This window comes from Zeus faber (assembly GCF_960531495.2).
Source record: "Zeus faber genome assembly, chromosome: 5".
Classification (NCBI taxonomy): domain Eukaryota; kingdom Metazoa; phylum Chordata; class Actinopteri; order Zeiformes; family Zeidae; genus Zeus; species Zeus faber.
Genome location: NC_137192.1, coordinates 32,416,391 through 32,443,054, shown reverse-complemented (window position 1 = coordinate 32,443,054; position 26,664 = coordinate 32,416,391). Strand labels below are relative to the sequence as shown.

Genomic DNA, 26,664 nt, shown 5'->3' with positions numbered 1-26,664 from the left:
TCAAAAACACTGAGATGACGTATTTTTCCCCATCCTGATGGTTGATGTGAACATTGATAACTGCATGAACAGGAAGGCATTCAGGTGTTCCTAATAAAGGGGTCCGTGAGCATGTATATACTAATTTGTGAAATAATTGGTGGTAACATCAGACATTTATCCACTTCTTTTTTTTTTTTTCCTTATCTCTTTAATTTTTTAGTCTAAATCTGTTCATAGCGCAACAATGGGCAGCTATTGGTGTCACAAAATACAATGCACTTAACTTAACATTAAGTGGGACTTTGTGGGGTTCTCATCCTTAAACCGTTTCAGTCACATAATTAAAAGGTTTGCTGAAATTCTACTAAAATGTTTCATTTCAGTGTTCTGCTTGAATTGTATGTTTAGTGGTGCTGGTGGAAATGCTTAAAGTCAAGCAAAATTATACTCAACAGAATTCAATCGGGGTCGGGATGGTAACGTATTTTATTTTCACCTTGCATTGGTGAGTTGGAGTCTTGTGCTTATGAGGACTGTGTGCTGTATCTCAGGTTCATTAGTTCAATGTTCTCGTCCTGGTCCGGTGACTATTGTATTTTAAGCGGTAGATGTTTTGGGAGCAGTTGGTCTATATGGATTCTGAGGCCAAACAGAAATTCCAGTGCCTTATCAATCTCATTTTGAGTACGTGTTAAAATGAAAAGCGGTGCACTCAAGGGTTTCCTGTCATAACTGACCACCTCTGCAATGGTATGTTGGTTTTGTTAGATTTATACAGCATCAGTTCTGATTGTGTGTGTGCGCGTGCGCCCAGTTTGCTTGCCAATGCATATTCACACCTCTAGGATCAGAGCCCTGCTCGATGAAAAGCTGTCCTGGATTTGGGGAAGAAGAAAATCCATACAAAGCGGTTTGTTTGGTGAATATTGTGTCATCGCGCCTGATGTACGGAAATAAAGATTTATTTTTCAACAGCTTGACGCGTCTTGCGTCCGGTGCAATTGGAGCGTGTGTGAATGGGATATTGCCGCAAGTCAGTGCAACGTCCATTCGGGCATTTGATCAACGTTGTAATTGTTTTTTAGCTTTCAGTCAAGTGGAAAAAGTATGTTAACTTTGAAGTTAACTTATATGAATATTACTTTTTTTTTTTTAACGTTACGACTCCGAAGTGAGCAGCCGAATCTCACACAGCGTGTTTTCACGGTGCGTTCAAATTCCTCGGAGTTTTTTAAACTTTTTTTTTTTTTTTGGTACACGCAGATCCCCTAAAACAGTGGCTAGATCTATACTTATAGTAGTCAAACTACTGTACTTATAGTTGCGAAACATGAACGCGACTATATTAAGAAACCTGTATTGCATTTCTCAGTTTCTGATTTGTAAAAGTATTTTTCTATTTGTGAAAACAGGAACTAGGTGGATCTTACTGTATTTGTTTTCCCACACTTGCTACATAAAACCGGGTATATTTCAAAAACGACTGTACTTATATCAGTCCAAACCAGGACGAGATTATAATAAGGAGCCTGTATCGCATTTCGAACACCGTTTCTGATTCGTGAAAACTGGAACTAGGTGGATTGTACTGTGTTGTTTTTTTTCCCCCGCCACTGACTCCTCGGGACCGGGTATATTAAAAAAAACAAAAAACGACTTGCACCGCTGTTAAAACGGACAAACGGGCGAAGATACGCGGCAGCGGCAGCGGCAGCGACGTCCGTGTTGCTGCCGTTTGCCGGGCGCTGTGTGCGCCGACGTTCCAACCCCAAACGTAGCGTGTGAAGACAGCCCGGCTCCGTCCCGACGACTTGTTTACCTCCTGCAGGGGCCTCGTTACGTAACGCGCCCAAGCGGTGAGAGGTTCGACTCCTTGTTTTCGGATCGGTTCCTGACGAGTCACTCGTTTGGGGGGAGTGGGGGGAGGGGGGGGGGGAGTCGTTCCAAAAAAAAAAAAAAAAAAATCATTTCCTCAGTCAAAATTATTTATTGGGTGGAATGTGACAGATTACAGGAGTCACGTGTAATGTGATCCGCGCCTTTTCCCGCCTCGGACTTATTTACTTTTTTATCGACTGATAAACTTATTTGCTCGTTTAATTTCCCGGTTAATTATCTTCGCTGTGGTTCACTCGCGGCCGGAGCGGCTCTCGGCTCGTCCGAGAGATTCCTTCGCTGCGAACGAATCCGTCCGCGTGTGGCGTCGGCGGCCGCCGGCTCTCGCGATGTTTCCGGGGCGAACGTGGCTGAGTGTCAACAACGGCCCAGACAGCTCCACCGTCCTGAGGCAGGAGGAAGGCCCGCCAGTGGCTACTCGAACCGCGGGTGAGCTTCGGCGCGTTTGCCGGTGGATGTGGGAGCGCTCAGCGGTGGGACGCCATACTTATTATTATTTTTCTTTTTCTTTTTAGGAAAAGACGAGGGCTGCCGACCGCTGTCACGCTGTAGCGGCGTCTTTTGCCCGGCGCCACGCCAGCGGTTGGTGTCGCGTGTTAGCCTTCCAGGGCGACTTGCTGGCGGGGCTGTGTGTGTGTGAACTCCTCGGTTAGCTCGCTGCTGCCGTGTTGTGGTGGAGTTTACGGAGGTGATACACGACGACTCGCCCCGCGCCCTAACCCCGTTTCGAGGCCGGTCACCCGCGTCGGGGCGACCGGGATTTCCCCGGTTTCGCTTTCTGCTGTTAGCTTACAACACGTCCGCGGTCATGTCTGCTGTGTAGCTAGTGCTGGCCCCATCCCCGCTGTAAGCACAGGCCCTGTGCACGGGCTTTCCACGGGGCTCCACTCTGCGTGTTTCCATGCACCATGTGTACAGACCTGTGCCATTGCAAGATCCATGTCCTATTGTTGACGCGGTGTGAATTGTTGCAATAGCGGTTTATTTTTATTGTGAATCTTGGGTTTATACTATAGTGCCACATTTAATATCTTAATTGTACATTGCCATTTTTTCTATTTTCAAGTTTATTGTTATGTTTATTGTATACTGCCTCGGTCTGTCTGTTAATAACCTGGCGAAGTAGCTTGGACGTGGGAGGCCACAACACTGTTTTGGTATTTGAAACATTGCTAACCATTGCTAGCCAAACCATTTCCAATGACAAAACCATGAGCTCCTTTTGCTGTCCAAACCATTGATATGATGCAATTGACATACTTGCATTATTACAGCTAAGCAACATGTATTACACAGTCAATATCCACTATTACGTATTACGCAGGGAACATTTAGTTCCCTTTCATATAAAGTTGTGTGGGTAACCTGCGTTGTATTGCTGTCTTCTCTGACTGCTTTCCTATAGCACACATTACGATGTTGATCTATTGCTTTGCTCTCCTCTTTTCTTTGTAGGATAGTTGTGTGAGATGGGGGATGATCGACCTTTTGTATGCACTGCCCCTGGATGTGGGCAGGTACAGCTTGTCGTTTGATTCTAATTTATGCATCTATGTATGTCAGAATAACGGAGTTATACACTGACCTATTTCAGTTATAGCTGCACATTGTCTAACCAAGCTAAATATATTCCTGTGCTTTGCTTTAGCTGCTTATCAAATGTAATTCAAATATATATATTTTTATATTTCATATTGCTACTTATATATTGTACAGGCTTTGCAAAAACTCAAATGAAATGCTCCCCTCCTAAGGACTTAGTCCAACATGAATTGAACAGTGAATTTGACAAGAGTTTAATGTAATTGTTTAATGTTGTCCATTTTGCAGAGGTTCACCAATGAAGACCATCTTTCAGTCCACAAACACAAACATGAAATGACTTTGAAATTTGGTCCTGCCAGAACAGACTCTGTCATCATAGCAGGTTAATGACATTGTTTTCTAACCAGATATGTGTTGCTTTAGCCTGTGGAAAGTTCTCTGCAATAATGATGCTTTTACACAGCTGAGGTGAAGATGAAGATAAGGCTTTGCAATAGCTTAACATTGCCATATTATGTTATTGTTTTGTAATATAATGAAGACATTATCATATCATGACGCAATTTGATTGTATAAATTATGATGAATGACAGGAAATTAGGTCTAAAATATGTGTGGGGGTTTCATTTGACAACTAAAGTCTTGTATTACATTACATTACAATACAGTTCAATGTAATGTTGGATTTGATAAGTGGATCTGAATTTATAAGCAGATGTTGGGATATATGTCATTGTATTTCAACGTCCCCTATTAATTGATTATCATATATATATATATATTATTGTTATATATATCATTGTATCAAAATAAATTCTTCCATATGGCCCTGCCCTCATAGACAAAATTATGTTTTTAATTTCTTCAGACCAGACCCCTACGCCTACGCGATTCCTGAAGAACTGTGAGGAGGTGGGACTTTTTAGCGAGCTCGCAAACTCCTTCGAGCAGGAGTTCCGCAAAGCACAGGAGGATGACCACAGAACCAAAAACCCTGTAATAACGTTTTCTTTTTACACGTCTTGTTCTATTTGACGAATTGGCTCTAAACATAGGCACAGTAAGAGTCTCAATGTTACCTTGTTGTGACTTCAGGTCCCTAAGGTCCCCGCACATTTACAAACGCCATCTGAGGTCAAGGAAGAGGACGATGGACCCTTGCAGGTTGATTCCTCTCCTCCAGGAAGTCCAGACTCCACCTCAAGCATGTCAGACAGCAGCAAAGAGCCAATGGTGAGAGGAGCGCTACCCAAGCTGGTGTTATGCATTTATTTATTTATTTATTCTATTACAACATGGTAGCATGTGTAGATAGTTGTCATACGCAGGCAAACAAAACATTGTGTTTTGTCAACAGGAGATACCCCCAAAGCCTGTGGCAAGCTCCGCACCCACCCCAACCATCGTGCGTCCAGGTTCTCTGCCTCTGCACCTTGGTTATGACCCCCTGCACCCAACTCTACCCTCTCCGACGTCTGTTATCACACAAGCTCCACCCTCTAACAGACAACTGGGGTGAGTGTCACGCGGTTCCCGCTGATGGACTTCTTTGCTGTGTCTTCTCTTTCGGTTTACGCTTTCCTCTATGACGAAGCAGCTGTGCTGAGCTATTTCTGTTTAACAGATCTCCAACAGGCAGCTACCCACTGGTGATGCACCTTCCTAATGGCCAGACCGTCCCTCTCCTCCCCAGCCCCGTGCAGATGACCTCAGTCATATCTGTGAGTTTTGCAAACCTTGATGACATTGATATTTGATGACGTTTATTCCTTTCCTTCACGTCTTTCTCTGTTTGCTTCTTTGGTGTTGTCGTGTGCAGCTTGCAAGGCCAGTAAACACAGTGCCTAACATCCCTGGGATTCCAGGCCCTCCAGTTGGAGGTGGCAGCAGTGGTTCTTCCTCCCCGTCTAGTTATAGCTTACACTCCGAGACAAAGATGGTGAGCGAAACAAAATAAGACAGCCGTTCCTCTCCTGTGATTGCTGATCCTTCACAGAAGCATAATGCAAACTCCAGATCTGTAGAAGTTGAACTTTAAACTGGCAATGCTGACTCAATGTTGTTGTCTCTCTGTAGCGTCTCAAGGCAGCGCTCACGCAGCAGGGTCCAGGGGCCCAGAATGGGTCTGGTGGAGGTACAGGCTCCATACCCGCCATCCCCCAGAAACAGGAACACAGCCAGCAGCCCACTCAGCATTCTGATGCCCCCTCACCTGCTCAGCCGCAGGTAACATACATGCGGTTTAGTAACTGTCTTGGGGCGGTATAAGAGAGTGACTGACTGACAGTGTCCCCGTAACGCATGGTGCATTTATTTTATTTTTGTTTCGTTCAATAAGAAAATTGTGTAAAATAATATACATCTAAAACACAATGTTTTTATTTGCTTTATTTAGAGGATTGGGGTCAAAATAACAGATGAGTAGATCTGGGCATGTGTTTAAAAAGTATTCTTATTTTTGTTTAAAAAAACAAAATAATATATATTTTAGATCAGGGCCATTTTAGAGATTTTTCTTTATGAACTAACCAAATTGGTACTTAATAACTTTTTAATATACTTTTCACATGTTAACAAATAACTGACAGTCTGTGTGAACTGGATGTTATCGGTAGTGAAAACTTTTAGGACCCGCCTCTTTCATCCGATTGGCTAAGCGACCATAATGTGACATTGCCGAGCGCTACTGCTGTTTGGCTCTCGACCAAGGGAGAGGGAGGGAAGGAGGGAGAGAAAGAGAGCCTGCCCCTACCATGGTCCCTTGAATTGACACTCAAATGCTTCCAAAATATGAATATTTATATTTTCAGTCTTTTTTTAAACATTTTTTTATTGGAGCAATGTCCTGAAAGATTCTGTTCCTTGTTTGCACTGTAGTGTAATTTCAACAGTCATGTAGAACAGCTTTCGAAGCATGGTCGTCGAGATAAAAAATTGCTATGAGAAACAGACTGAGATCTTGGTTAACAAAAATGTATTTTGCAAAATAGGAGAGAAAAAAAAAAATACAGCATACACTTCCAAAACAGCATAGCCGTCTATCAGACGGACTCACCGAGGGAGATCTTTAGATGGAAAAGAGAGCCAAACATTGCTTTGTGACACACGTTTGACGTTTAACAAACTAGGAGGTTTTAAGAACATTATGTTCGGAAAATTCCGAGGAACATCGCGACACCTACACGTGCACCCAGAATATCCTCTTTGTGATGTTACACAAGCTGGCATTGCTATGGAGCTAAATAGATTTAAACTATGATCTATTTGTTATGTCGAGCATATAAAGTATCAATTATTACATTTCCTGTCACAAGTATAAATTATTGCATTTTCTATCACAAACACTGTGCATTATCTATCACCATTTTTTTTTTTTATTTTTTTTTTTTTTTATGCTGGAAACTGAAATATGACTGTTCTCTGATGAAACAGAAAAAGGTCCATCTGATGATAATATTACATGGGGCTGGCGCGGAGAGGGAGGGATCTGGGCGCATTTTGAACACCTGTCTCCCTCTCCGACGGCACCTACGATGGGTGCCCGCGATCGGTTGCTTGTGAAACGAGTCATGAAACGAAACAAGTCCGATCGCCCCCTCTCCATGTGCTCGTGCTCCGTTTCTCCTGGCCTTGTCCCCACACTGTTATCAGTTGTTTTGTTTTTTTGGAGGAACAGGGCACCGTCATCGGGGCGCATGGAGAGCAGTGTTCGCATCCGTGTCCAGACCCAGATAATTCACAGATATAAAAATATATATTTATGATTCCCTTTATTTATAATTCCCCATTGACATGGTATCCCTGTGCATTTTGTAAGCTTCTGTGTTAAGCTTCCTGTTATTGTAATGCACACTGGCTGACAAAAAAATGTAAATGATTGCTCGACTTGAAGAATCATCAGTCGACTGATTAGACTCGTTGACTTTCAGGGGGCCGCCCTAATATTACACCCTCATTACAAATTTGATCATATGGGCATTACGGACAGTAATTGTGGTTCACCGCCATCTACTTGTTGGAATGAGCGGAGTGCAGAGTGTGCAGGGAGCATGCTGACACAGATTGACATTTTTAATGGCTCTCAAAAGATCAGGTTAAATCCCAAAAAATCATGTAATGAAACAGGACAGTCACACCAACCTCCCTGTAGTCTGTGCGGGAACTGTAAAACCACGGCCATTTTCTGAGTGAGACACGTTGCCTCCTCGCCCACATTTTTCAACATTGTGCAGTGGGTGGAGTGTGGCTCAAACCAGGGGATGAAATTACTCTTTAGTAGAAGCTTCTAGCCACTCTAGATCAGTGGTTCTCAAACTTTTTTTAGGAGTGTGATATATTAGATAATATATTTTTTTTTCAGCTGAGCATCCCCTTCACTGGCATTAGGAAAAAAATAAAAGATAAAATTAATAAATTATGTACTAAATGTGCGTTGTAAATTTTTTGATTTTTTTTTTAACATTATATGTGACTGATATTTTTGAAGCACTTTTTAAATTTTTCGGCGTACCCCTGCAGTACCCCTAGTGGTGCCAGTAACCCCCATTTGAGAAACAGTGCTCTGGATTGCTACGATACCACGGTGGCCCTCCGGCACCCAAATACTACATATTCCAAATGACCCTTTACTCTGTGTCTATAAGGTTGGTTGTGTCCATACTACTTACTACTACTACATACTACTACATACTAGAGCCCTACCAAATTCACAGTAAATTTTTACTTAGATTCTCAAAAAAATTTGGATTTTAAAAGAGAAACATGATATTTCACGGTGATGATTAACTTTAAACTTTTTAAGCAAACACACTCAGGCTGAACCCTTCTTATCACATGCACTGATGTTTCATCCAGTGCCTGGAGTTTTCTGTTTATATCCAACGGCGGCAAAAAAACCATTCCAACCATGGTTTAAATACTCACTGAGGCAAGTTTAACACTTTAATACTCTTTAATACTACAGTATTAAAATTATTTCATACGTTTTGCCCAAAAAAAAAAAAAAGCCAGATTTGTGCCTGGACATGACCACGGCTGCTTATATCTACGGAAATGAGAACAGCTGTCCCATACGCGTGACATAGACCGGAGGCGCCAGCAGTTAAGATTGCGTCAGGGTGGCTAGAGGGGCCACGGCCACCCCGATACAATCGCTGCTCCAACGCCCCCCCCCCCCCCCATGAGTCGTAATCAGGTGTCGAAAAAAAAACCCCAATATCAGAAGTTATCGCCGCTCAACTGAGCGATCGCTGCTCCGTTGCACGTGCCCGTCTCTCCAAACAAAGCAAATAAAAGCTGTTTTTTTTAATTTTTATTTTTTTATGTAGAGGTATTTGTTTTCCCCTGTTTCGTCATTGAATGAAACAAAAAGAGGCCGTGCGCAGCGGGGAGACTTTCTCAGTCACTCTCTTACCCCTCCTGTCCACGAACATTTTGTGCGCTGTGGTCCGCTCCGTGATAATAAAAAGGTTGCGAACCCCTGACGTAGACGAAGGCCGTTGCCGACGCATTGCGTCATTTGTTGTCGTCACTGTGGTTTTTCTAAGAACTTCCTGCTGCTGATTCTAGTGCCGCTGCCATGGAAACACAAACCAAAGTCGGCGCGGCTCGTGGCAGTTTTTTTTTTGTTTTTTTTGTCAAATTGTCAATTACGAGGAAGGCCCATTTCAAGGTCCGTGACGTGATGAATTTGCTATGGCCCTAATCATAACGACTGAGCTGAATGCGCTGACCGTTCGCGCACGCGGCTCAATTTGCTCCTCCAGGTTTCCCCGGCGCAGCCAACGGGAGGACGCCGGCGGCGAGCCACGGAGATTGACCCCGACGAGAGACGACAGCGCTTCCTGGAGAGGAACCGGGCGGCCGCGTCGCGCTGCAGGCAGAAGAGGAAGGTCTGGGTCTGCTCCCTGGAAAAAAAGGCGGATGACCTCGCCAACATGAATGTCTCCCTCACTGTGAGTGTCCCGCCCGGGCACGGTCGCGGCTCCGCCCCGCGTCGCCCGTAGCCTTTCCCAGTGGATGGCACGGTGAGATGATGCGGCTGTGCTTTGTCTTGTCGCCAGAACGAAGTGACGCTGCTGAGGAATGAGGTGACTCAACTGAAGCATCTCCTTCTAGCCCACAAAGACTGCCCCGTCACTGCCATGCAGAAAAAGGCTGCCTTCTTAGGTAAACACCCAAAGTCTTAACCGCCATTCCACCATTTCACATCGAACTGTGTCATTCTTTTGTTTTTCGTTATTTTCTTTAATTTTTTTTTATCAGTTTATCCCATCTAATTTTTTTACTCGCTCACCTCTCTAAGGGTGAATGTTTCTCTCTCTGCTTGTAGCCGCAGGAGGGGAGGAAAGCTCCCGGGACCCCTCGACTGAACCGGTCGGCTCCCCGGCCGCGGTGATCCAGCACGGGCCCTCACCACCGGCACCCAGCCCCGGGGCCACGATCAACGGGCTGAGCGTCCGTGCTGCGGAGGCCGTGGCCATGTCGGTCTTGGCCGGAATGGGATCCGGCCAGCCGGGGGGCGTTGTCATGGCTACGCAGCCGGCCTCCAGATGATGCGCAGGCGCAGGTAGCCGCTGTGCACTCAGATGAATTTTGGAGGCTGAACTGGTGCGAGTCGAGAGAGAGAGAGGGAGCGACCCGCCTGATGTTGATGTAGTGCCCCCGTCCCCCGTCCAGCCCCTCTCCCGCCACCATCCTGCGATATGTAACGGTAGCAGGGGGGGAGGACGCAGGATCCTTTAGGTGTTTTGATGATTAAACCACAGACTCAGAAGCTCTGCTCCCCTTTGAAAGCCCAGAACCATTGAACACAAACCCACAGCGTAGTCCCTCCACTGTCCTTCCACCCTCAGGCTGCTCACTGTTTAGAAAAGTGTGTGTGTGTGTGTGTGTGTGTGTGTGTGTGTGTGTGTGTGTGTGTGTGTGTGTGTGTGTGTGTGTGTGTGTGTGTGTGTGTGTGTGTGTGTGTGTGTGTGTGTGTGTGTGTGTGTGTGTGGAGCTGGGCGATATAGCAGCGTAACATCCATATTGTGATATGAGACCAGACATGCTCTGGAGGTTATTCCAACATAGTGTTAGTGCTTGAATGTTTTTCCTCACCTTACTTGACTGTTCTAGCTGAATAAAATTAACAATGAATGCTTGTTTAGCTTCTCAAATCCTTCTTCACTGTAGTGAATGTAATGTCCAAAACTAATATATCCAGAGAGGCTGCTCCTTGGCACTATCACCCACACTCAGTTAAGGTTAAATATTGTATGACAGCGACAATAGTCGTCATCAAACCATTGCGACATTATCAATTTGGAGGTATTCGGTTTTTTTATATATTTTGTCACTATCGCCCAGCTCTATGTGTAAGCCATCTTGACGTTCACTCTCCTGGATTTGGACTCCCTGAATTTTAGTTGCCACCGTTTTAGAACCGAAAAACATGTTTTTAGAACAGAAGAGGTATCCACGAAAGACCCTCACAGCACAGCGTCTTTTCCTCACTGCGTCTACCACTTGTTTTCAAAAGACAGTTATTATTTTGTTTCAAACCGTTGCGGTTGTTTCACTTAGTGACTTGGTAACAACAATAGTCTCCCCGCAAATGATGTTATGTTCTTTTTTTTTTTTGTTTTTTTTGGGGGTTTTTTGGTACCTCCAGTGTTTTCCTTCGGTTGTACTGATGTTTTTCCTCATTCTACACGTTTGTCAGATCACCATAGGACATGGAAGATACGATTGTTTTTGGGACAGACATAATCCTAGTTTTTCCTTTTTCACCATTTGTGTCCATTTTTTTTTCTTTTGTTTTCTGGGGTTTTTTTGGGGAAATATATTTTGCCTCCCTGTGGAAAGGATGGTGATTACATCTGGACAATATGTATGAAACCTTTTGGACTGCATGGATTAGTGTAGGCTGAAGAACACCACTGTTTGCTCATGTCTGGTCTCATTGCTGGTTTTTGTTGACCTACTTTGCCCCATTTCTTTTTTTATTTTTTATTTTTATTTTTATTTTATTTTTTATTTTTTTATACATGACGTATATTGGAAGCAACAAATAAGTTTTTCCTTGTTATGTGAAGATTCCATCCTCCAAATGTAACAAACTTGAAATGGTTAGCTGTAGGTATCCTTGATCCGATAATCAAACATAATGTTTTTTTTTATTCTTTTCTTTAAGTCATTTACCCAGGCATTTGAGTTGAGGAAAAAGTAGTGCAATATATTTTTCTATTGAGTATCAATGTACTTGCGTTTAGCTTGTGTAGCCCGGTCACTGGGAGGGGTCTGGTCTACTCTGGCGGAAAGTTAAAGGGTGCGTCGGTTAAAAGACAGAAAATGTGAAGATGGATGTTCCTGATTTATGTTGGTGGTTAAAGCACATCAATAGGGAAATGTAGATGTCCTGTTAATGGGTGCTTTCCAACACGTTAAAATTGTCTTGTCATGAAGTGTAATTATCACTTGTGTAAGGTATTTTTTCCACCTTTTTTTTTTTTTTTTTTTTTTTTTAGTTTTAAAATGCAGAGTTATATGTACCTTGTTTATACTATGCTTTCAAGAGTATTTTATTTTTTCCTTTTGTCAGGTTTTGTTTTGTTTTTTTGTACATGCCTAGTTTTAAGTGTCGCTTTTCCCATCTATAGGCGTGAACGTTCCTCCACATGAATTTATTTCCCCCTCATCCACCAAGAAGGATACAGTATAAACTCCTCTCGTCTATGACGTGCGCCGGTGAAACTCCACATGGGAGGAAAAAAAATCAACACTAGAAGACACTGACATGGGGCGGGCGGGGGGGGTGAGATCTCTCACATTATTGCCCCGGGTCGGGTGAAGTTAACTCGTGTATAGCGTGAACTAACGGAAAATTTGTCTCAATAAATAACTTAATGGGAAAGGTGGAGGCTGTGTGTGTTGGGGTGGTGCTTTCTGCGGGTGCGCTTACGCGCGGAGCCGCCGGGGGGCGCGGCGGCTCCGCGCGGCCCGCCCCCAACAAGGCCCCGTCGTGCCGCGTCACGTGACCGGCGGTTCCGTCCCCCTCAGTGATGGCGGAGCGGAGGAGCCGCGGGGGTGGAGCGCCGTCCGCCGCTTGACGTCTGTTCCTGGCGGCGACTCTGTGAGAAACGCGGCGCCGCCGCCGCTGTTCGGCGCGGTGTAGAAACTAGTATTTTGGGTTTGTTTGTTTTTTTTTTTGTTTTTTTTTGGTATTTTTCTTCTCCCCCGTCGCCCGACAATGGCGGACCGCGGCGTGGATGTGTCTGTTCTGCCGAAGGAGGTCAGAGACCAGCTGGCCGAGCTGGAGCTGGAGCTGTCGGAGGGTAAGGTGCTTCGCTGACCGGGGCGCTTGGATACATTCGCCGCTTTATTCCAAAAAAAAAATAAAAAAATTCACCGCTATTAAGGAAATAATTGCAAAAAGAGATGAGAAATATTTAATGAACATCTCGCTGTCTCCGGCGGAAGGGGAGTTGTGTTGCAGTCTGTGGTGATGGATGTAATAAAAGTTTTTAATTTTCCTGTGGTTTTGTACCACATAAATAAGTGGTCAAATAGAAATAAATAGCTCGATGTTGATCATCATAATATTTACCTCCTTGTCTGTTCTACACGAATATTTATGTTTTAAGTAGTGATTGACAGATGACGTTAACATGTCATATTACATGTCATCAAAGTCACATTGACATTATATACATAAAAGCATGAAATAGTACATATTCCTTATTGACATGATATATCGCATGAGATATATATATATATATATATATATATATATATATAATTTTTTTTTTTTTTTTTTTTTTAAAGAGTGATATGATGTGGTCTTTCCTCTTGTGCAGGGAAATGGGTCATGTCATCTTGGAGGCCTGGCTCATGATGCTGTAAATGATGCACTTTCCCACCGCTAAGACCTCTTTTCTTTTCTTTTCTTTTCTTGTATTGTATTGTATTGTATTGTATTGTATTTTTTGAAGCATCTAATCCCAGCTGCTCCAGGATGCTTTGGTTTATTTGACCGGGGGTCCTGGCTGTGCTGTGAAAAGCTCACGGTGAATCACAGTCAGGCTGGATGGGTGCTGCTGCTCCCAGGTCCCTGGGGGAGGATGAGTAATGTTGTGTTTCACATGGAAAAGTAAGGATGGAGAGGCACTAATGATGCTGTGGTCGGCTCCATCTTCTGTGTTTTGTGGGTGCAACGAGATTGTTATATATATATATCTATATATATATATATAGATATATATATATATAGATATATATATCTATATATATATATCTCCTTAGACCTGAAGCTATCCTGCTCGGGAAGGCAGAACTGCTGCAGCAAGGTGGAACTTCTAATTGACTCATCTCTTAATGATGTTTCTGCTCCACTGATATAGAAACAGAAACTGTTTGCTCTGGAGTTCTCTTTATGTCTTGCTTATTTTCTACATGTCCTGTGTCTTCATTTAATATTGTAATGGTCACAGCCCGTATTCACCTTGTACTGTACAAACGGCTTTAACATTCTTCTCAATCCACTCGAGTTTAAAGTATTTTTTTATACGCAAAACAGTGTTGATATCACATTTACGGATAGCTTGTTGAGTGTAGGCGATAAAGTTTTACAATACGTATGATCTTTTTAACAGGTTGTAAAATATAGCCAACATTATTCCTTCTGCCACCACATATTTGCACCCTAGTTGACTGTCGAGCGGCGACCTGAACATGAGGTGAATGTGTGTCCTCCAGTTAATAATAGACATCAATTAACCAAGTGATAATGAGGGCGTAGGCGGTTATGTTTGGTGCCCAATATAACTCATGGCTGAGTGGATGGAGGAAAACCACGCAGGCCTTTGGGGTTCTCATTTAATCTGGCATTTCGGTTTCGGTAATGCGTGACAATAATAAAAATGAGTGCCGTGCGATATGGAAGAATGTAGTGAAACAGTATCCGTGGTGAATGTCCCTCCATGTCCTTTTCTGTTTATCAATTTAAAAACCCATTTGAATTAATCCAATTGGTTCATCACCTTCAAGTATATAATAATGTAGGACTGATACCAAAGAAAAATCTTGTTTACAAATAATTAACACCTAATTCTCTTAACTCTTACAGACCTTATATTTTGCCAGATTTTTGTACTACTACGACAAATTTGATATTGGGATAAAAGGATGTCTTAGTTTAACAATTTAACTGAAAGCCGGATAACAGTATTAAATTATCAACCTGCCATAATAATAATAATGATAATAATATGAACGGTTAGAAGCTTTTTTGAAAATGTTACCTAGTGTCATTGTAAAAGGCACTGTTAGTGAAGCTCATAAATATGGAAATGATGAACAAACTGAACATTCTTTCTTCATCACTAACGTGAAATGAGCTGACATCGTCATCACACTGCAGAATAGGGGTTTGTTTCTAAATTCTTCATTTATTCGCCCTCTTCCCTATGCTGGCAAATGAAATGTCATGGCCAAGGCCAGTGGAAGGCCTTCCCTGTGACTTGGCGCAAGCTCGGCCTGGGGTCACAAAACCATTTTGGCCACCACTGTTTGGTAGATTTTATTCAACATTTATTCGCCGTTAGGTCAGTAGGTGGAAAACAAAAAAAAAAGTCTACTCTGCTGTTGTTGTCACAAAGACCAGTCGGAAGGAAGCGTCCACGCTCTGCAGCCTATAAGAAGTGTTTGAGCTTTGCGAACAGTCAGTTTGGGGCAGGCCAGGATGGAGTGCTGTGGGTCTGTGGTAACGTGACTGCCCCCCGGAGCGGCTGAGGAGCAACCGTCTCTGGTCAGGAGGAGGACGACCGACTGCTTTCTCACCCTTTGTAACTGTAGAGCAGAGAGAAGCCGCTCACTCTTCAGAAGGCCAGCGCCGCCGCCGTGAGGACGGCAGGTTCTTTTGTCCGCCGCGCCCGTTGGGATGAAGTGCACTGAGTTTAAACTGTGCAGCACTCCAGCTGAACACTGGGGCCCAGACAAGCCCGGCGGCAGCTGGCTGCCCCATGAGTCTTAATGTTTCTCATGCGTATCTTTTACATGGCAACAATCTGCCCATTGTTGTCTCCATAGGGCGGACGCTCACGCAGAAAATATGTGTCAGCATTTTTTCCACAGTGGGAGTTGTGGGATGCAGTGTGCGTGTTTGAATGTGCGATAAGAAAAAAATAAAATAAAGGAAGAGAGACAGAGACTCCCCTCACTTGTAACCCCAGTGACTGGAAGGACACAATGACGGCCATTGAGGAGATCAAAGGCGTGGCGGTTTAGCTGGACTGGAATTTAGAGCACTGAATCTGGACAGTTTTAAGCTGCTCAGTTCGGGAATATATGCATGTGCAGCTTATGTCTCGGTGTGTGTTTGTGTGTGTGCGTATGAGAGAGAGAGAGAGAGAGAGGGAGGGAGAGTGACCAGTAGACATTGGCCCTGTGCAGATCCTGTGATGCTCTACTCACAGGAGACGCCTCAGGTGTCCTCGGAGGATGAAGGTTGCATGTAGGGCCGCGTGTTACCGACCTGTGCCCGTCCTCCAAGTGCCCCGCGCCCCCCACCCTTATCGTATCGTCTGCCCACCCTGGCTCCCCCCCCATGGGAGCTATATTTAATGTGTTAATTATGTAATAGGCAGAGGAGAGGTTGTTCTGTGTGTCTTACTCCCTCTCCCAGCCTTCACGGATCCCCTGCATTAGCGACAGGACATCACAGTGCTGTGGAATTGTGTTGCTGTGCGATGAGAGGCAGGACCTCAACTGCCTGGGGGGGGGGGGGGGGGGGGGGGGATTACGTCCCCTGCCTGCATCTCTCAATCTAGGTCACAGAGCATCAGGAGGCAGCACGCCTGGCTCATTTAGCCTGTGAGTCACACTGGGCCAGTACTGCTGCTGGGGGTGTCTCTCTATCTCCCTCTCTCACCCTGACTCCTCTGTCCCTGGATTGTTGTTTTCCTGCTGTGTTGCCCTCTTCCTCCCGCTGCCCCGTTTTTGTCTGGTCTTTACCCCACCGTCGCGGTTTATTAAGAAACATTCTCTCGAGGACCACACTGAGGTTTTACGCATGTTAAACCCCCTTTACCACAAAAGGTGGAGGCAAATGCATTTAATCTGCACTTTTAACCGCGTTACCATTGATTCGGAACAATCACGCAACTTTGACAAGCAATGTAGGTAACACAATAAAAGTGACAAAGTGCACTCTAAAATCCTGTCAAGTCTCTGCATGTTGATTTTATACCATAATGAAATGTATGAAAGGTAATGGCTGCATGCAAGGTAGAAAAAAAACTAACAAAAAAAACCTCCTTTGGAAACTGGTTGGGAGTTTTATAGAGTGTACATCATTTGCAATAAATGCCCTAAACATACAAAAAACACTGTGTTCTTTATAGTTGGTTGGCAGGTTACAACTTGCCGGAAATGCGTGTGAGCGTGAGCATGAGCCCTAGTCGGTTTGAGAGCGTCTGTGTGTGCACATGCAGTGTTCACAGAATCGAAGCTGCTTTAGCTATCTAGTTAAAAGCTTGTCAAGTGTAGCAGACAAGCTGTGCTCTGATATTCAAGAGTCTCTGGACAGTGAAGATTGGAAACTTCTGCCGCCACATATTATTCACCAGAGTTCTGGGGTCTTGGGTTTGTGTAGCACCACAAGCAAGCCGTCACACATATACTCCTTGCAAGCAAACAGTATGCAACCATAAGCTAAAATTCCATTGTGCTTCATCTTTGAGAGGGAATGAATAATTGAGTATGGATGTTTGAGCCCACGCCCCTACAAACTGCCATCTGTGCAGCTGAAGTGGGCCCAGTCCAGGTGGACTGCGGACCTTTCCTCGAGTTACTGCGGCGAACATCTGTTTTCTTACAAACGCGATTGAGATGATTAGAATGAAGTTCACATAGATCAATTTACTCCCTCCCACTCTTCAATATTCCCCCTTTTAAGATTAGTATTTTACTATTTTGTAGTCCACTTGGCAGATGAAAAATCTTTTGAAATAAACATCCTTGATTAACATAAAAGTGTATTTTGCAATTTGTCTTGGATTTAAGATCTCTCATTTATATACATGAGAGATGTATATAAATGACACCACTTACACAAAAGAGTAGTATATAGTAAGTTTGCAACACATGCACAATACCAGCCAATTTATAGGACAAGATAGCAATGTATTCAGTGAAAGTACAGTGCAGTCGTATAATAGTTAGATGAAGTTAGAATAGTTGTATTCAATTACAAAGGAGGCTGGAAAGAGAAGAGTCCTTAATAGTCAGATCATTGTGCTGGTCCAGAATGATTTATTTATTTATTTGATTGTTTGTTTGGTTATTGATTTATTTTTTACACGCGCAGGCAGCAGGCTTTCCATGCAGCACAGAGTATTTGTATGCCATTGCATCTAAGTCAGAGTTAATCGCCAAGTTCAGTTTTTAATACTCAACCTGCAATGCCACTCTTTATCAATCATCAAGAACTGCTGCAATAACTCTGTTCTGTGGATGACCGGTCGTCGGACGACAAGAGCACAGTTTTATATGCTACACAAGATCGCCACCAAACCCACTCTTTGGAGAACAATTTTACCATGTTTTGATCTATAAACAACTTATCATCATTACTTCAATCATTCCCCTCCAAGAGGTCAGAATCACCACATGTCAGACAGATTAACATAGAGACAAACAACAATCTGTACTTGACAAAACATAAACATGGAAACATCAGACGACATGTATTTGACAAAACATGATTAATTTAGTTGACGGAAATTGCAACAGCAATTAGATTGTATGGCCTCTTCCTGTGCAAGCTATGACAGTAAAGGAGAGAAAGGGAGAATGATGCAATCAGGAGGGTGTGGAGGGGGTGGAGGGCGTGTGTTCGAGTCAGATGCTGGTAGTGTGGGTACTCATCTGACTCATCACAGGTGTGTGTGTGTGTGTGTGTCCACTGGTGAATGCGCAGGACTTGTCCCAATTCGTTTATGGGTGTATGGGGTCGGAATTATATCGTTGCGCCTCCAAACAGTGGGAAAGGCCTCACAGCCACCCATCCCACAACCGCAAGAAAGCTCAGAGCACAATGCATCGCAGCCACAGACACCCAACGCACAGAGAAGCCGGGAGCCCAAGGAGCAACACGCACGCATGCCCCCGAGATGCACAAACCAGTTCCAGAGAGCACCCTGCACCCCTGAGGCGCACACATAGAACCCACCCCCATGTACAGGCATTAGATGCACCCGCAAGCGCAGAACCCAGGCCGCGAGCACCAGGAACGGACCACAGGCCTGGTGCCGGGCTCTGTGGCCCATGACAGACAGACACCCCGCCAGGACCTCCCGCCCCACAAGGGAGGCGGCAGGGCCCCCGCGAGGCCCACCATGCTGTAACTGGCGAGATGCCCCAACTGGCCACAAGCCCCAAGCACTCACCCACGTAGCCCACGTAGATGTTGGCCCACCTGGGACGAACTCCCTCTACCAACCAGGCCACTGTTGTTCGACTACCAGAGACTCCCAGTTTTAGTTTTAGGTTAGGGGTGTGGCTCTGCAACCTTACAGGTGTAAAGGAATATTTCACACACGTTGTTGTAAAGACGTACATATTTTAATTGTAATAGCCTATATCAATCATTCCTTTCTATTTATTTGTTGACTTTTGTCCTTAGCCTGTTGCAGTACCTGTTGGAATGGTGTTGAATGGTGTCTCCCATAGCCATGGCTTGCAGGCTCAGGCTGGGGCTTGCATGCATTGATAGCTTCTTCATGCAAATATTCAGTCCATACAGAAGCAGAACATCCGGTAAACCTCAAGATGGATTTTAAGTCCTAAATTCTGCATCTGAATATGAAGACTCAAAATGGTTGCCAATGCTTTATAATCTGATTAAGCCATTGTCAAAGAAAGCTATAATAACAATGTAGCAGTGCAAATTCAACTGTAGTTGTGTTCGGCAGGGGTCATTGCACTTGTGTTCAGAATGAGAACGGGGTAGATGGAGTTGGATATAGTCACAGACAGTGAATGGGGAACTGGTGTTAAGACATACAATATCGGTATGGTAAGTGGTGACAAAGACAACTATGCACATACACATCATTTGTCACAGCTTATGGTGACAATGGTGGGAATTTGTCATCCTTGTCATTCAGTGGATCCGGTATCTTCCCCTTTCAGTGCCATAAAACAATATAAAGCAGCATGTCTTCAAGCTCCTTCGTCTCAGAGGGGATGACGGTGTTTTTTTGTCGTGTGAATGAGTACGAGTTACCAGTGTAACATAAAAGATTTGTCAGGGAGTGTTGAGATCAGAGCGCTGCTGTGAGAAAGGTATCGCAGACGCTCTGGTTTTGTTCCCTCCTTCCATACTGCACGGTGGAGGGTAGGAGGGAGGGCTCCTCCCTCCTACCCTGAGGGTTTTCTGGTCTGCAGTTTCACTAGTCTCACAAACAGTCGAGCCTTTTAGTCAATTCACTGGCTGGATCAACCTCTTTGTTGTACTAAGCTGCTGTGTGTGTGTGTGTGTGCGTGTGTGCGTGTGTGCGTGCGTGCGTGCGTGCGTGCGTGTATAGTCACTCCCAATCCCCACCCTTGAGGTAAGTGTATGTTGAGTGAAACATGAGTCACCTTCCTCTGTTACCTGAACCAGACACACCCTGCTATTCCGGTGGGGCAAACCTGCGATCCAAGGGGGCTAGTATTGTGGAGCAAAGGCAAAAGAAATAGCGAAAGAGTGTTTGCTTTCATTATGCAGTGTTGTCCCTCCTCAGTGCACGGGCACCATTCATAGGAGAGTCTGTATACTCTTATAAACTACACTTAAGTTTGTTCCAGGCTCAAACTACAGCCCCGGGGGCCACATCCGGCCCACGAGACAATTTACTGTGGCCCGCTACATGGTGATAACACATTGATAAATCTGACCCGCAAATTATTTTCTCAAATCACAATGCTTAATTAATCCGCATTCATCACACAGGTTTTCCAAAATATAAAATAGAATTAAATAGATCACAAGAGAGCTATTTCTAACAATATTACGAGTGAATTCATTAATGTGCAACAAACAAATCAAAACAAAATGAAACATGAGGCCGGTTTTCCCTTGAAGTTCAACACGGCCCCCCTAGAAGAGGGCGACCTGGCCATGGAAGGATGATAGCTGTCTTTTTAATAAACTCATTCGTAATGGAGAAATGTTCATAAGATTTTAATCTGCGGTGGATTGAACATTTATTTTTATTTTAAGAAGAATATGGAGTAAGAAGCAGACGAAGGGTGGGTGAAATGTTCAGGAAACTGCCGTCAGAGTGCAGCACGTTGAACATAGATGAGAACCTGTCAGACTGGAAAACAGTCTTTGTGAGGCAAAAGAAAGATTATGCTCTCTAAAAGTTCTCAAAATGATGGAGTGTAAGATGGACAGTAAGTAAAGTTGTTTGAGTTTTTACATATCGCAATACACAATATTATCGTCGTTGTTGGCGGGGCAGGCAGTCAGTTATGGAGAAAATGTTCCCATTATGCACGGTTGCACATGCCTGTTTTTTTGGCTTCATTCAATTGCAATAAATACATAAAAAATGAAAACACTACCTTTGTTTTCTTTGGAGGAGCGGTGAACCTTTTATGTCGGATGGCGGAGCACAGATCGTAAGGTGGGCGTTCACGTAACGCGCGTGTGCAAAGGATCTGCCGTTCACCACGTGAACAGTGACAGGCACCAAGTAAGCGCGAGAAATACAGGTGTGTGTGTGTGTGTGTGTGTGTGTGTGTGCTTCCAGTTTGCTTGCCTTCCAGTGCGCGTCATGAGGCCAACCACCCCCACAGTTTACTGCGGATCTGCATGATTCACACGGATGAGATAAGGCATCAATATCCCAAAAAAGCGACTAATTAGGATTCCTGTTCTATCTGCTTCCTGTGAAAATCAGAATCAACATAGAACGTTTAAAAGACATGCATCATAAGAGATGAGCAAGCGCAAGTCCCTTCCGTATGCTATAGACTCCCATAATGTCCTATAGGGTCCTAAAGGCCTGCCAGCTAATACCAAATGTTTATTTCCAGCCCATTGCGCAAAAGAAAACCCACAACAATTCTATTTATAACGAAATAAAGATCCCAGGGGCTGCTGATTGCCACTATTCAGAAACATTGTGTTGTTTCATCATTTTTCACTTATTTTCGGCCAATCGGTTTAGGACCATCCTACTAGGGGCCCTTGGGCTGTAGCCCCAGTTAGCCTGTGTGTGTGTGTGTGTGTCTGTGTGTGTGTGTGTGCGTGTGCGTGTGCGCAGGGATACTGTATCCTTGGGCTGGGCGTGTGTAGTTCACTGCTGGTAAGGGAAGCCCTCAGGGAGGCTTCAGAGAGATGTTTGTTCCACAGAGGAAAATGAGCTGGTTCCTGTGGAAGGTTGTTTCTGAAAACACACTCACGTAAATATCACTTCAACGCATAGTTCCACACTTACAGCTGGCAGAAGTGGAGTAGGTTATACAGAAGGGCCATATGTCACCCTTATACCATCTTTTGTTTTGAACATTGATCCTTTGTGTTTATCAATCGCACCTTAATGCACCATGGCACATCACATTTTTGGGCATGCGGTAGCAGACCTTGAGGCTTGGTTGTATTCCAATGGTTAATTCTTATCTAAAAACCTTGATAAAACAGTGAATTATACTTTTCTTTGAGGCAGCAGCACTTGCATCACAGTATGAGCGGGTGTTTATGTGTGTTGAGATTTTCTCCTGAGAGCGCGGGACGAGCAGGGACGGAGAATAGAAGAAGTCGGTGGCTAATTACTATTCTGTCAGTGGGGTGGGGGGAAAAAAGGGAGAGCAGTCTCCCTGCAATTCAAATAATTCCAGGCTAGCCAGTGTGAGAGAGGAGGGGGTGTGCGGGGTGAGGGAAAAGGCGACGCTTTGATCCCTCTTCTTCTGAAATGTTAAAAAAAGAAAAAATGCAAACTTGAGTCTCGCTCTCACAGACAATAGAGGGACTGGGTGATGCTGCTGCCAGGAGGCCTGCTGCAAAGCCTGGTCGGTGATTTACCGGCTGACCGTGCGGCCACCGCCCTGACCCCCCCTCCTACTCAACAGACCTCTCCTCAAGGAAGGATCCGGTTCAACTTTCTCACTTTTTTCAACACATTCCACACGGAGGAGGGGGTTCTTTATTATTTGAAGGCAGCTTTATTTCCCATGCTCCACTTTCATCCCGAGTCTGTGGGATCCGGTCGCCTGTGTCTATCTGATGCTTCAGACCACTTGGGTCACTGACACGGGGCAGTCGCGGGAATTGCCAACTCTTCATCAACTACGGCTGAAGCTTTATAATGGAAACGGAGGGGTGGTGGGGAGGGGGGGGATCAACCAGATGGAAGAGTATTTACTTTCAGATTCATTTAACGGCACGCCCCTCCCCCCATCTTCATCGCCATTTTCATCTCTCTCTTTCTCTTGCTGCAGTGAAACTGCCGGTTCACATGAGCTAAAAATAAGTCATGTGAGTGAGCTAGACCAACGGTATGGTTCATGCATTACTTATGGAAGTGTTTGCTATTTCTTCTCTTATTCCCTGTAAAAGAGAGAGCCATCCGTTCCCCGAGTGGATAATGTGCTTGAGTGGGTTCTCTGGCTTTTTTCCTCCAAGTATGAGCGTGCCCAGTATTTGGCAAATTCTGGAGCATGCACCATCATTGCATAGTTGTGTGACATGCAGTTACATTGCTTGCTTTGTGCTATATCTGGGCTGGTGATTAGCCCAGTCACTTATGTTCACATTCAAAAATATATATCCGATTGAGGATTTGGTTGATCCATAATTTCAGCTGAAATAGTCACTCTAGGATGTGGATGTTGGGGCTAATTCAGTACATTCATTATTTATGTGTTAACATAGACCACTTACATTAGCCTTTAGAATCTATTGTTATTTGTGGTATAACTCGGAAAGAGACTACATCAATCAGAGTCTCGTACTTTTTCTGCTTCTGTTCGAGCAGCCCAGTATGTAATCATGATGATGCTCGGCGGTCTGAGAAATTACACAGTGGCCATCCTTCATGTGTGGTCCACTTGAAGAGATTGACCGTCATCTTATCATACACATTAAAATTTTCATCTGCGACGTTCAGTCCAGCGAGGTAAATGTTGCTCGCAGGTAAATGTTGCACGTAACCCAGATAGAATGTGACCTTTTCAGTCACAAGAGGGACATTCATTCTTATGCGGTGGAGAACCAAAACAAGTACGTATCCCTGTGGCCCCGAGTAAGATTTGTGCTGTTTTTATGTCTCATCTCAGCGATAATCGCTGTCATTATGGCTCTGCTTTAACACTGGAAAAGATGAAGCAACAACAACGATGGCAGTCAGTCGACAAACAGCCTGCGCTGTGTCAGATCAGATAGCCTTTACTACAGACGCTCACGATGTGACATCATCTGTTATCGTTCACTTTCACAATCGTGGTCGTTTCAGGATGTGCGCCTGTTACTGATGTCAGATTGTGAACGGACAAAACAGCAAAAGAGAGTCTTAACTCTGAACCATGAACGTTGCCATGGTTACTATACGCGTTGACTGTCTTATGTCTTAGCGTCTCGACTCTGCTTTGTAGTTCTGACCTTTTTTGTCTTTATTAAGTCATAGCTGGAGTCGGGGCCCATGCTTGGATTGACTTTGGTTTCTGGACCCGATCCTTCTCTCACTCTCCATGAATCAACTGTGATGCCAGGTTTATCCCCTTATCCTCTATTCACCCTGATCAAGACAGCTGTCATAGTAAAGATGGACTACGTGTACCCAGGGTCGGTGTGACTGTCATCACTGTCCAACAAGGCTGCCAGCAGGATGAAAACCCAAAGTGGGTGGGTGGGTGGGTGGGTGGGTGTGTGTGTGTGTGTGTGTGTGTGTGTGTGTGTGTGTGTGTGTGTGTGTGTGTGTGTGTGTGTGTGTGTGTGTGTGTGTGTGTGTGTGTGTGTGTGTGTGTGTGTGTGTGTGTGTGTGTGTGTGTGTGCGCGCGCGCGCGCGCGTGCGTGTCCTTCAGTCACTTCTGCATTTTTCCCCTTTGCCTATCTCAGTTTTCTCCTTCTTCCGCTGTGCTCCCAGCATCATCATTTCGTTCCACCGCCTCCAGTCTTCTTGTTTTCCATTTTCCCTCTCTGTTTTTTCAGGCTGTTGGTGAATCATCCCACCCTGCTGCCCCAGCTCCTGTCCCTTTCCAAATTTAGTTTGTATTACTTCTATTATTCCTCTGTGTCCTCCTCGGATGCTTTTTGGAGTCGCACCAACACTTCAGCACCCTCAGCCACCTCACAGTGGTTTGCTGTGACCCCTGCGTACATCCATCTGTACTACCACCCTTCCCATGCATCCGAGTGCTACCCCCATTCCTCTCCTCCCTCTGGCTTCCCCCTCTCTTCTCTGTGCTGCGGTAGAACAGGTGGGGACTTTTGGGACATGAAGAAGGTAGAAGGTCAAGGGGGAAGATGGTAGAAGGCGGCCAAGCGTGTGGTTGGTTTTGAAGGAGGTGGTTGTATCGTTATTAAAATGTGACACCAGCAACTTAATGCATTCGGTTAATTTTTCATTGAGAGCATGTTTTTCATATTGAGTGCAGAAAGGCGGCCATTCTGTCCCGAAGGAGTGCTTTGATAAATGTGAAATTAATCGAGGATTCTGAACATTTATTCAATGAAGACAAACTATTTTTTACCTAGAGTGGATCTTCTTGTTTGTATGAGAGGCTGCCTTCCTTTGCTGACTCTGTATACAAGTACAAAAGTGCTTCTGGGTTTCTCTGATTACCCTTTAAGTGACCTGTCTGATGTCCTTTTCAGGTGACATCACGCAGAAGGGCTACGAGAAGAAGCGGACTAAACTGCTGGCTCCCTACATCATTCACACACCAGGTAAAAACCTCTCAGCTGGTGTTGAACCTGATGAGTCTGTCCAATCCACTCTGTCATGTCACTGCCATCTGGAGACATTGAGGAAAATGCCACCCCATGCATGGGATAAAGACACTGTCAAAAGCAATGGCCCTTTAGGGGCTCCTAAGGGGCCATTGCTTTTGCCAATGAAATACTGAGGTCAGTAGTCTGTGGATGTCATGTATGCCCCGCACTCACAGACAAGATGAATAAAATGTGTATTTGGGGCGGTCCTGACATGCCGTCGTCCAAGTTTGATCCAGATCGGTCCATTATTTTGGAATAAGTTAGTAAAAAACTTTTTTTTTTTTAATCATCGCCGCATTTGAGTTTCAGCTGAATGCAAGTTTCCCTTTTTTATTCGTCTTATCGCAATTGTCCATGTGTGGAGAAGTAAATAAACTGTGCATCCGTGCGCCAGCAGGAGCCCGCTGCAGGCTCTGTGGAGTGGGCATGCACACACAGGCTCCGAACACGGGACACAAAGGGCTTTTTTTGTTTTGTTCAATTAGGAAAAAATAGATACATCTCTGGCAGACCCATCTGCCAGACGCCATCCGAGTGGGTTTTTCAGGGCCCTCCGGCACAGAGAAAGAGACGACAGGGTAGAAACACACCAGTTTATGTAGAGAGTGGGCTAGGTGGAACAAGCCCCGGAGCAGATGGACACGTGTCATGACAAGGGCTCCTCTCCTGTGTGTGTGGGGGGATGGGGGTTTTACCTGTTTCTCTTTAGACCTACCAACGAGCAACAGGTGTACAGCCACACTGATCCTGGGCCCAATTACCTAGACCCAGGACAGGTGTGGCTGCTCCAACCACACCATCCCCGCACCACAACATCTAAAATAATAAAAACACAGAAACGGTAAACGAGCACGACAGCGGAGCGGACATGCTTATTGGAATCAGTCTTAAAAAAATATAAAACTTTAAACAATTGTCACACAGGTGGGGGGGTTGGGCGGTAGGCTGTTTTTCTTGCGAAACACTTGCAGGTGTCATGTAACTGACCTTCCTGGTTGGATGTTATTCATATATAGCCTTAAGATGACTGAATTCATGTGAAGAAAGTCCTATTTGTACATCAAACATTTGTACATTTTACTTTATTTATAGGTTTAGAAAATACATTATTATTGTGAATGCAGTTTTCTGTTGATTTACAATGTACAATAAATAAATGTGTTCCCCAAAATGGATGAATAATCGTGATAAATAATCATTACAATATTGACTAAAGTAATCGTGATTGTCATTTAATCCATAATCAAGCAGCCCTACTTCAGAATGGTAACCACCGT

At 44.5% G+C, this 26,664-nt stretch overlaps 3 protein-coding genes across 3 annotated transcripts in view; 2 read left to right on the top strand and 1 right to left on the bottom strand.

Annotated features, from left to right (window-relative positions):
* LOC307230489 (zinc finger protein 385A-like) overlaps positions 1–13,722 on the bottom strand; it is a 187,547-nt gene extending 173,825 nt beyond the window's left edge. Inside the window, exon 1 of the mRNA XM_080000914.1 lies at positions 13,710–13,722. The gene's annotated coding sequence lies outside the window, so the exon portion shown is untranslated. The remainder of the gene's footprint in view (positions 1–13,709) is intronic.
* On the top strand, positions 2,468–10,231 carry atf7b (activating transcription factor 7b). Its single transcript, XM_080000912.1, has 12 exons — positions 2,468–2,566; positions 3,334–3,395; positions 3,709–3,805; positions 4,292–4,419; positions 4,519–4,656; positions 4,781–4,938; positions 5,048–5,144; positions 5,243–5,362; positions 5,500–5,649; positions 9,189–9,377; positions 9,486–9,591; positions 9,755–10,231. Exons 2-12 carry the CDS (start codon positions 3,348–3,350, stop codon positions 9,976–9,978), a joined length of 1,455 nt encoding a protein of 484 aa, XP_079857038.1. The 5' UTR covers positions 2,468–2,566; positions 3,334–3,347; the 3' UTR covers positions 9,979–10,231.
* The window catches only part of dip2bb (disco-interacting protein 2 homolog Bb), a 38,219-nt gene continuing 24,128 nt past the window's right edge, over positions 12,574–26,664 (top strand). Inside the window, exons 1-2 of the mRNA XM_080000911.1 lie at positions 12,574–12,740; positions 25,268–25,339. Coding sequence (XP_079857037.1) covers positions 12,656–12,740; positions 25,268–25,339 — 157 coding nt within the window. The 5' untranslated portion in view covers positions 12,574–12,655. The remainder of the gene's footprint in view (positions 12,741–25,267; positions 25,340–26,664) is intronic.